Source organism: Mercenaria mercenaria, chromosome 11 (assembly GCF_021730395.1).
Source record: "Mercenaria mercenaria strain notata chromosome 11, MADL_Memer_1, whole genome shotgun sequence".
In the NCBI taxonomy this organism is placed as follows: domain Eukaryota; kingdom Metazoa; phylum Mollusca; class Bivalvia; order Venerida; family Veneridae; genus Mercenaria; species Mercenaria mercenaria.
In genome coordinates, this window is record NC_069371.1 from 8,811,235 (window position 1) to 8,823,485 (window position 12,251).

Here is a 12,251-nt window from a genome sequence, read left to right on the forward strand (position 1 = left end):
TGACAAATGTTACACCTACCTGTGATATAAGTCTGGAGTCGTGACTAATGTTACACCTACCTGTGATATAAGTCTGGAGTCGTGACTAATGTTACACCTACCTGTGATATAAGTCTGAAGTCGTGACTAACGAGGATCATTCCACCTTCGAAGTCATTGATTGCTTCAGCTAAAGCATCTATGGTCTCTATATCGAGATGATTGGTGGGTTCGTCAAGTAGTAACAGATGTGGTGATTGCCATGACAACCATGCAAATATCACACGGCATCTCTGACCATCAGATAAATTACGTAGAGGTACAATCTGTAATACATACAAATTTTGATATATATTAATAAGAAGCCACTAATGCAGATGTGAAATTTATTGACATTTACCTCACCTCACATTGTCAAAATGTAAAATTTTATATAAGAACATTTCACTGGTTGTAGATGCAGATTTGAATAAAGGGAATTTCAAAAGATGATAAGGTCTTACAATGCCAACTTTTGATGGTGAAGATAGACCATAGGTGCCCCTCCATGCATTGCTTCAGGCATGGGCAAGCACCTGGATAGAACTACCAACCTTCTGTAAGCCAGCTGGACGGCTTCCTCACATCAAGAATCCAACAGCAATAGCGCTGTTTCGAACATGCACTGGTGACGGGCAAATGATTTTTACTGCTCGGCTAGAGGCCCTCCGGTTTACATAGTAACATTTGTAAATGATGCATTCTTTCCTTTTTCATTAGTTTTTGTTGTTGTTTTTTTTGTCGAGTTTAACATCAATTGAGCCAATGCTAGGTCCTAGGGTGACTTTCCACCTTCTGGTGGTGACGGAAGATCCTTGGTGCGCCTCCAGGCATTACTGCAGTCACAAACAGGCACCTGGGTAGAACCACCAACTTTCTGAAAGCCAGATATCTGGTATGGCTTCCTCACATGAAAGAATTCTTCACACCAAGCAAAGTTTTGAACCCACAGCAGAGATGGGCAAAGTGATTCCAAGTCGGCAACCTTAACCTACATCCCAGGATGTAAGACAAGCTTTTCCTGCACTTCAGACAACATTATAAGATCACTGCAGGCATGTAAGGATAATAATTCTACAACATTTTAACTAAGATATTTAGTCATCAGTACAGTTTTGTATAGAGTGGTTTATTGTGAAATCATGAATATTTACAGTGGACTAATTTTCCTGGACTTTTTGGTTTATCAATCCCTGAAATTTAATCCCAACAAACAAAGAAATAAAATCTGTGAAAAGATCCTTTGGAGGCATAGAACATGACCAAACTAAAAAAAGTTTCTATTTATTTATCTTTAGAAATTGAAATACATAAATTATCAACTTCAAAATGATTGTCTTCTAGCCCAGAAAAAAAAATGATGTATAATTTCAACCAGGAAGTAGGTTGTTAAAATAACAAGATTTGATTTGTCACTGAAGTTGTAGACAAAATTAATTATTAGCTGGATATGTACTCAATGCTGCGTAACAAATACCACCATTTGGTGAAGTACATCAGGTTATACAATCACTGCCTGAAGTGGCCAATATGAGGATTTATACTTAAAGGGGGGTGTTCATTTCCCAGGGAAACATATTAGCACTTCAGCATGTCAATAGTTAATAGTCATCTGCAAACTGGATACTCAGTTAGTGGTCAGCCAGATATATTTATCTTGCATATTAATTACCATCACGTGTTTTATGGTTTGGCTAGGTGTTATCAGTATTTTCTTTTTTCAAGATAAGAAAGAGATTGTGAAAACGATGCTTTTTGCTGCTGTAGTATTAATTTTTTTGCAATGCCAGTCTCGCTATCAATTCTTTGAGGTCGTGTAGTCACAGTCAATTCGTCAAACGTATATAATTACTGAAACAAAATGCATGCACCAAGTTAGTTATAATTCAATTTATTATGGATGCATTTCATAAAAATAGCATGATGTAATCAAAGATTAATTCTAACACGATCTGCAGCAATTGCTATATAAACATATAGCGAAATCGCCTATACATGAATCTACGATAAAATATGGTTGGCTGTTACATTTCACCCCCTATGATTGTGACATAAGAGATTCTACTTCAGTTCCATTACATACGAATTATTTCAGGGCCAAACGGTTGAAAACAGCATTTCAAAAACATAAATATGATAAAAGTCATACTGACTTATGTGTAGGACCGTAAAACACGTTCTGATCTCTACGAGCGAATTCAATTAGCTCAATTATGATTCAGCAGTGACGTCATAAATGTATGACATAAAGTATGACGTCATAATGATGTGACGTCATATAAAAGTTAAGCTCGTCACTCGTAACACAGGTTCAACTCGCCTAATTTGATGATTCTGTTCATAATTAGTTTGCGAGCTGTTAGATTACCAATTTATAAATACTTCTCAAAATTCTGATAAAAAAGAAACAAATATCTATACGTTCCATTGGCTATGCAACACTTTCTAACCATAGGGGGTAAATTGTAACAGCATATGATCCGAATGACGTATTACGCTGAAAATGTAGTACTGTAAAATGCGAATTATTTGCGTTGTTAGAATTGAAATAATAAATTAATATGTTCCAATAATTTTATCAATTAATAAAACATGGGCAGTCGTTTGGATGCGAATAATTAAATCACTCGTGCTACGCACTCGTGATTTAATTACTACGCATCCAAACTCCTGCCCATATTTTATTAACTGATAAAATATAGGAACAGATTTACGACTTTTTAAGTTAAATTAAATTTTGTACTAGATCGTAAGTTGACATACACTTCTGAGGATGAGACGGGGCAGTTCAACCTTTGAACTGGAATCGCGCCGATTGGTAGACATTTGATTCCGTGTCCATGTTAATAATTCAACATTACTTGGTATTCCCTTTTATAATTTTATGACGGCACCTTTTGTATCTTTATAATTGAGTTCTTATGAATCTTATTTTAGAATAAATTTGCAGTATAAAATCCTCACGATATAAAACATAGAATGATTTCAATACATTGTACACTCAAAGTGGAAACCATGTAATGTGTTGGTATGAAACTTGAAAAAAAAAGTGGCCCGTGATTATAACAAATACTTTCATTCAACACTCAAATTTCAAATATACAAAATGCACTATTATTTGTCTAAGATTGCAAATATAGATAAGAAAGACCTATGGAAATGTTGTAAGTGTATTGAAAATAAAATTTGGTACCTTTTTTGGCCTGGTTTACTAGTAATGATGTATCTAGATGTAATTATTTAAACTGAGAGCCACATTCCACACTCAGAGTCTGGTAAATTACAGTTATACTATATAATTAAAATGTACTGAACTATACTTGAAAATGTAAAAGACTAATGTAACAATCACATATTCTTTCTCACAAAATGGTGTCATTATGCACCTCAAAAGGGGAAATTTCACATGTTATTCTTGTAGCTGTATTAATTACAGGATTACATGTACTTGATTATTAATGACCATTCCATAGGTCAATTTGGAATTATATTTTCAAAACAGGGTAATTGAAAAAAAAAATGAATAAACAATCAAATAAACAATAATGAGAACAACTATTTCTGATAAAAAACCTAACTATTCGTCTCTGTAGAAATTGTTCTTGAAATGCATAAAATAAATATCTGGCATATTAGTGAACAGTGTGGTCCTTGATCACATGCGTTCTGGCTGGGTACATACCGGCTACTTTGACCAGTTAGTATATCAATGTACTTTAGTTTTTCATTGCAAATATATAGTATACATGTATAATACATATTTCTGACTGATAGATAATCACAGCAGGCCAGATGGTCAAGCTGGAAATGGATGGTCATGTTTGCTTCCAGTAGTCACTGGGTAATAAAACATATGAACCGATGATTCATAATAACCTGATAATAAGACACATGCTATGACCACCAACCGCTAGCAACATCCCCCTTTAACCTGCTAAATTTCTAAAATGGACTTGTCTTTCTTTCAATTTGGATGGTACAATTAACTGTTAAAAGGGGTGCATACCATAAAGATACTGACTGAATGGTGAACAGTGCAGATCATGATCAGAATGCACAGATGTGCAGGCTGATCTTGATCAGCACTGTTTGCAAAGGCAGAATCAATCGTGTCCAGCTCAACAAATCTTCATATACACCGAACCTAAAAGGTAACATTGTTTTATTACTAAATTCAACTTGTGAAAAGTTCAATCAAACCCAAACACTGCTAGATTAAACTTAATCTGATAAATGGAGTCATATTGTTACGACGTCATCACTGCTGATCTTAGCAAAATCGCACAAGAGCATTTAGACAGAGGACAATATTTGGCCCAGTCCACGAATCATGAATCATGGAACTGTGTTTAGACCAGTGAATTGACAATTAATAAAGATCTAAAAATGAATTTTATCATCTCACCTGTTGCTGACCAGACAACCCGTATCTACCAATGATTTTTCTCATTTCTTCCCTTTCCTTGATATCCGGGAACTTTTGCATCATCCACTCTAGGGCGTTCATGTCCATATCCAGTATTTCATGTAAATGCTGTAAATACAATGAAGAGTTTTGTAATGTTATTTTGTCAGGTATACTGAAAACCACAAAGCATTGCAATAAAAAAGTCTCTACTCGGGTTTAACAAATTCAGTATTATATATATATATATACTTGGGCTTTTCCCCCTAGGAAGCTACCACCCATAAAAGGAGGCAATCCCAAAGCAAAAAAGTATGGTTTTTTCCCAATGCTGAACTTTAAATTCCCAAACCATTGTTACTGCCTAGTTGATTCTTTTTTCTTTTTTTTTCAAGAATAGTTTTGCTATTTTGTTAACTACTACTCATTAGATTTTGCAGAGAGTTATCAAAATGCCATCACACAATTTAAAATATTATTCAAAAAGAAATCGATTATATTTTGTTAAGTTTCCATTATTTCCAATTTAGACAAATTACAGAGGTATTTTTCCAATTGTGCAGGTGTTGGTGGCATTCCAAAAATAATGAGAAAAAGGCCTTGTAAACAGTGTCTACTTATGGCAGTAGGCACAATGCCCAACTTTAAGTTCTGCCTCACTGATACATCACGTCATAGACACATGATACCCCACCTGGACACATAACACTGGCACTAGGCCGACCAGTCTAAGAACTATCCAGAAACATATTTAGCTAATGGACAACGCAGAGACTGAAGGACTGGAAAGGGGCAAACAAACTGGCTTTAACTGGTATAGTATTAATAACACAGAAACATTAAAGAAGAGGTACCTGGTGATATCTGCCGATCTTCAAATGTGAATGCCTTCTAATCAGGCCATCTGTTGGAATCAACTGCAAAGGGAAAAAAAACGTATAAAGATATGCTTTTGACTATTTATTTTTCTTGCCTATGTAGTTAGTAGATCACAATATCTTTTCCTTAGGGAAAAGACATGATGTCATAATTATGACATAATAATATACATGCACAATTTTATAACTTACAATGTCTTTGATAATTTTGCAACAGTAAGCAAGAAAAAAGATCTTAGATGTCTGCCTGTGTCAGACAGGTGTTTTTCTAACCCCTGGGATAGTGTACATAAAAAACCTCCCTAGCACTCGGTTTCCCATTCCACGCTATCCCTCAGGTTGGGCAAACCCTTTCCTACACAGGCAGGCATGTAAGATCTCTATAACATTTTGGGAAAAAAAACTGACATAAAATCAATGACTATGTACATGGTTTAAGTTTGTTCTGTCTTTGACAAAGATCCATGAAGTGGCTGTCAGAAATAGTAATGTTATTAATTTCCCTTTGATTCCTACAAGCTGACAGGATCAAAAGTTAAATTATCAATCATAGTCTATGCATTTTTCAAGCTGACAGAATCAAAAGTTAAATTATCAATCATAGTCTATGCATTTTTCAAGCTGACAGGATCATTTCAAGCTGACAGGATCAAAAGTTAAATTATCAATCATAGTCTATGCATTTTTCAATCTCCAAAACATACTGGAGAAGTATGTTATGACTAGAAAAGCCTTATTTCCAGGATATTAAACCTGTCTGTCAATAAAACTTGCAAACTTATGACCTTTTTTTTTCGGTTGCATTTAACGTTGCATCAACACATAGGTCATACGGTGACTCTCCAGCTTTGATGGTGGAGGAAGACCCCAGGTGCCCCTCCGTGCATTATTTCATCACAAGTGGGCACCTGGGTAGAACCACCGACCTTCCAGCCAGCTGGATGGCTTCCTTATGGACGGTAAGTTCAAATTTTCATGAGATAATAATTGTACATAATGTACAAAGGGAAAATAAAATAATGAATATAACTTACATCACCAACTATCAACTTGAGAAGTGTAGATTTCCCTGCTCCATTTGGACCCACAAGTGCTACTCTGGTATCTAAATCTACTCCAAAATCCAAGTTCTTATATATATAAGGCTGAAAATGAATAAGGATATATAAAACTTAAATACAAGAGAAGAGCAATTCCTAACACATGACTTAATTCTTTCAACTTTTCACTGATGACTGAAAACCCAGTTTTTATGATATTTACTAAACAAATTCAACATATACTTGAAAGGTAATAAATAGGAAGTCTGTCTAGATAATCTGGCTCACAGCAGGCTAGAGAAAAAGGTGCTTCCTGGGTTAAACTATGTATGGAGCTTTCAATTCCAGTTGCTGTAGACAAAGGTCTTTATTAAAATAGATCAGAAACTATAGGAACAGAGAGCAAAATCTCCATTAACCTTGTGATAACAAGATTTAGATGACGTCTTTTTGTTCACTTAACTTAATTTCAAATAAGTGTCTAGGCATCTGCTAAGTTGATCTGACTGATTTTTTTTGTCTGATACAGAGAATTGTGAACAAATTTATTTATTCAGTGATGAAGACCCAGGCATTGCGTGTAGTGTGTCTGATTGTTGTAAGCACTGGAGTTTTAGTGCAATTTGTAAAATCATAAACTGCTGTGAGAGTACAGGACAGATTCCAACTCAAGAAAGACCCCAGGCACCCCTTTGATCATTATTTAAGGCATAGGCTGACATCTGGGTAGAACCATCAAATATGCATGTGCCCTCTGGAAAGATTCTCACATGAAAGAAGACTTTTCAATCAACAATTTAACTACCTTAACCACACATCCACTGAGCTCCTTAAATACAGAACAGAATAGGTTTTGAAAACCCTCTCTACTGCAAAAAAAATAATAAAGTTTAAGGTAGTTCTGCACGTTCGGATCAAAATTTTTTCTACAATGTAAACTTTGTTTAAACCTATTTTTTGAAAACCTCAGGATATACTTAGAAAATTCAGCAAATAAAAAAGATAGGGTCATAAGCTTGATTTTTTGCTGATTTGAAAAATTTGGACCTCGTGCAAATTTTCATAACGGGAGTCTATGGAAAAATCACAATTTGCGTAATATTTTGGTGGATATAATTTTTTCTACAATGTAGACTTTAATGAAACTTCTCAGTCGTAAATAAACTTATGGCCAATAATATGGTGAAATAAAATGTATAGGTCCGTGTGCTTGTTTTTGAAATACTTGCCAATGATTAAAGTTATCCACACATTTCAAGCTGGTTTTAAGCCATTATTTTGAATTATTTAACATGTCACATGTTTTAATATCATATTTTAACTTTAGAAAGATAGTAACTTTGCCATTGTAATAAATTTATTCACAGGTTGCCATCAATTCATAAAAAATTATTTTTATTTCCATACGCCGGATCCAGGCTTTATTCTATGTTATCCGGATAAATGACATTACGCCATAACTTCGGTTTATCAAACGTGCAGAACTACCTTAATTCAAACAACCTTAAACCCTTGAAAAGATAAAATTTTAGAGAAGAAAATGTATACATACCGTCTCTTCGTTATACCTAAAGCTGACATGTTGTACCATTATCACAGGTGGTGGGATCTTTCCACAGCTTGGGAAATAGAATGTTAAGACCTGAAAATATAGATATAGTTCATAATTATGTAAATAATGTTTTTTCAATCCTTAAAGGCTTCTCTGAAGAAACCATTCTACAGGGCTCGGCAAATTCTTTGAAAGCAACTCGTCCTGCAGGATGAGCTGCCTAGAATTTTCACCCATCCTGCTACAGTTTGTACACGTCCTGCAATTCACGAAGAAAACATTTTTTTTACTGACAGCGTCTATTTTAAAGTCTGTTAAAAATGGCACCTATCGGAATCTGGTTCTTGACTAAAGAGCATTCAACTAATGCGATCATAATGCAGTATCATGACGGATAACACACCCGCTTAGCTCAATAGGGAGAGCGAAGATCTACAGATCACCGGGTCATGAGTTCAATCCCTGGGCGGGGCGTATCTTCTCCGTAATGATTTGATAAAAGGCACTGTGTCTGAATAATTTGTCCTCCACCTCCGATTTATGTGGGGAAGTTGGCAGTTACTTGCGGAAGAACAGGTTTGTACTGGTACAGAATCCAGGAACACCTGGCTAGGCTAACTGCCCGCTGTTACATAACTGAAATACTGTTGAACGGTGTTACACCCAAAACAAGCAAACAAAGGTATCACGACGGCGTTGAGTGGATTTTAGAGTTATGATTTCTTCTTAGATCTTTTAGCTGTCCGGCTTCTTTTAATTCGATTTATTATATTTCTGGTAAAAAATTGCACTCGTCCCACAGAAATTCCACTCGCCCTGAGCTGATTTCTACTAGTATTTGCGAGCAGACGAGTGGATTTATCGAGCCCTGATTCCGGTAATAAATAATAAATAACTAGAGCTGCTTTTGAGAAAAGCGCATGTCCCCCACAACTGCCTAATCATCTGAATAGTAGTATATGAGTCAACCATGCACCAAGACCTCAACTGCCTTATCAGACTTTCAGTGCTTTGATTATCAAAAACAAGTTTCGAGGGCCATAATTCCGAAGTGCCTGGGCCGATTTGGCTAGTTATCTAACTTGGCCAAGTACTTATTGACAAACACATTTTGTTCAAGTTTGTTGAAGATTGGATGAGAAATGTTCGACTTAGAGTGCGGACAAGATTTGTGACAGACACATACACAGACACAGACACACACAGACAGGAGTAAATCAATATGTCTCCCACACCACTGTGTGGTGGGAGACATAATAATTAATACATCTATCAATCCCTATTTATCACATTTGAAAATCAATGCACTTCCAGAAGACTTTAAAGTTCTGGTTGAAAATAGACCAAACAGCTGTCTAAATAGATGTTATGCATAATTACCGAAAAGTAAAATAGTTAGAAAAGCACCACTTTCAATACCACACATGAACTTATAGTTTCAGTGATAAAGGGAGGTAATCAATCAAAGGCCTGAAGGGCCTGAGAGTCGGCTAATGATTGATGAACTGGTAGTATAGTCTACCAGTTTCAGGTTTTTTTTTTAGGTTTTTTTCCCAACTGAACAGAGATTTTGTTACAAATGATGAAACTGACATTCGATCGATACCTAGTAAAACTTTGATTGACATTATACAAGTATTCAGACCCAATATATTTCTCTAAAATTGAAGAGTGGTTCGAAATAATAACAAGAGCTGTCCATAAGACAGCCAAGCTTGACTATTTGAAATATTGTCCCAGAAGCAGGAAAATATTACCCAAACTGTTAAATATCAAGTTTTAATTTCAAAAGGGGACATAATTTGACCAAAATGCATATCAGAGTTATGGGACTTGATGTCATCAACTAGTTTTATAACCCCGAAGGCATATGTGAAATTTCAATTCAATATCTGCATTAGTTTTGGAGATAGTAACTTGCATGTAAAACTTTAACCAGAATTTTTTAAGTCCAAAAGGGGGCATAATTTGACAAAAATACATGTCAGAGTTATGGGACTTGACCCAGTGAGGTTGGTAATTCATCTAAAAAAAGAAAAATTAAGTTTCAAATCTATATGCCTTTTAGTAATAGCTGTATGTACTTGCACGCAAAACTTTAACAAGGATTTTCTAAGTCCAAAAGGGGGCATAATTTGGCCAAAATGCAGGTCAGAGTTATGGGTCTTGATGCTATCAACTAGTTTAATAACCCCAAAGACAGATATTAATTTTCAATTCAATATCTGCATTAGTTTTGGAGATAGTAACTTGCATGTAAAACTTTAACCACAATTTTCTAAGTCCAAAAGGGGGCATAATTTGGCCAAAATGAAGGTCAGAGTTATGGGACTTGGTGCTATCAACTAGTTTTATAACCCCGAAGACAGATATTAATTTTCAATTCAATATCTGCATTAGTTTTGGAGATAGTAACTTGCATGTAAAACTTTAACCACAATTTTCTAAGTCCAAAAGGGGGCATAATTTGCTCAAGATACATGTCAGAGTTATGGAACTTGACCCAGTGAGGTTGGTAATTGACCTAGAAAAAGAAAAAATAAGTTTTAAAGCTTTATGCCTTTAAATGATAGCTGTATGCACTTGCATGCAAAAACTTAACCAAGGTGTGACGGGCAACGGCGATGCCAACGCCAGGGTGTGTAGAATAGCTAGACTATTCTTCGAATAGTCGAGCTTAAAATGTTGAAAGTACAAACTACAATTTTACAGCTGAGACTAAGATTCTGTCCACGACTATATATATTTTTCCAGTAAACATTTGCCTCCGGCATTACCAAAACAGGCAATTATCGGCTGGTACATATTCGCACATGATAAAATTTAAATATGACAATTTATATATTGAAATTCCTAAGTTATAGTGCGGATTGTCACATACAATTTGTAACGGATGGACGAAAGAACTGTTCAGATATTTTACAGGTAACTGGCCTGGCGATAACCGTGTCACACGCTAGGTATTATTCAATCATATTTATTATAAGTGATGTGAAGTATACTTACTTTTGCATTTAAAGATATGTAAATGTTGCTGAGTGTCAATATATAGTGTCATGAATGTTTACACTGACAGGAAAATTGCGCATTCGAAAATAAGGGAAGTTACTCGGATTAGCTATCAATTTCGGAAAAGATAACCGATATTAATGAATGCAGTTCTTTTTTAGTTAAAACCATCATTTATTCTATTTCAGACCTGTTAACCCCTTCAAACCATGTTAGTAGTCCCTAAGTCCATGCACTTTCAATTATCAATTTTGATTCATGTAGACAGACAGGCCCAGACTGGGCTGAAAAAATGTTTGAGCCATTTTTACGTGGTTGGTAGCAGGGTGGGTTTGGGGAGGGGTGTTGCTTCCCGCTTTGAACTGCAGTCAGATATTGAAATGGGCATTGTGGCAGGTGGTAAAAGGGCAAATGTATCAAACTGTAAAGTGGCAATATGGGGGGAGGGTGTGGGAGGATACCCCCTCCTGAAAGTAGGGTTTGGGGTATCACCACAAGAAAATTTTGAAAATGCAGACCCTTGATACAGCCTTTGGTGTGATTTCTAACTGAAAATTTTATGTTTCACTTTCTAAATATAACCTAAATTCTTTTTAGTATTACAATATCCAAAGTATGAATGACTGTCACTTCATACTTTTACTTTCAGGTCATGCCTCAGCACTAGAATATAAGTCTGATATAGATTCTATGTAAGTGTTATAAAAATAAATTCTAGAATCATTTCTGTTACAATAATATCTATCATATCTGTTACTTGAATGTTAAAATTTCATAACACAGCTCGATATTTACCCAAAATATTATATCAGGATACAATTACACTTTTCTTTATACTGCCAAAATCTCCAGTGTCAACATGTTTTACAAATTGTGATGACTCGAATACAATTTAGCAGCAATTGGCAGTATCTGACATTGAAGTTTACAATGATATTACCTCTTATTTAAATCATTTCATAAAAAAAAAAATTGTTTCGTTTCATCAAAGCAGTCTAACATAAGACAATCTACTTTCAATTTAAAAAACTACAAGAAAATATAATTTAATGTTTCGCCGATTTGTTTATTTCTCGAAATAAGAAATAAAATCACTTTTAAAAATCAGTAGTAATTAAACAAACCAGTAAGAGCTTCTTTTCCCGATAAGTTATCCGCTTACTGACTGCAAAATTCAACCCATGTCATAATTTAATTTCACCGATGTGGTAAACTCTTTGATAAGAAACATTCCAATGCTTTCAGAGGTACCCGACTCAATAAAATACTAGCAGTATGTTCTGGAACTATATTTTGTCTTTCGCTGGATGTTACGCAAGCTTGGTAAGCCTGCGCAATTCATGAAATGC

The 12,251-nt window shown here is 35.2% G+C and overlaps 1 protein-coding gene across 2 annotated transcripts in view; it reads right to left on the reverse strand.

Moving 5' to 3' along the window:
• The window catches only part of LOC123530730 (ATP-binding cassette sub-family F member 2-like), a 46,180-nt gene that overhangs the window by 4,429 nt on the left and 29,500 nt on the right, over nucleotides 1-12,251 (reverse strand). Inside the window, exons 9-13 of one of the 2 annotated variants that reach the window (XM_045311492.2) lie at nucleotides 7,894-7,983; nucleotides 6,336-6,446; nucleotides 5,278-5,340; nucleotides 4,424-4,552; nucleotides 102-305 (exon numbers count right to left, since the gene is read on the reverse strand). In XM_045311492.2, coding sequence (XP_045167427.1) covers nucleotides 102-305; nucleotides 4,424-4,552; nucleotides 5,278-5,340; nucleotides 6,336-6,446; nucleotides 7,894-7,983 — 597 coding nt within the window. Of the gene's footprint in view, nucleotides 1-101; nucleotides 306-1,286; nucleotides 1,870-4,423; nucleotides 4,553-5,277; nucleotides 5,341-6,335; nucleotides 6,447-7,893; nucleotides 7,984-12,251 lie in introns of those variants that run through there. The other variant, XM_053518509.1, reaches the window with a different exon arrangement.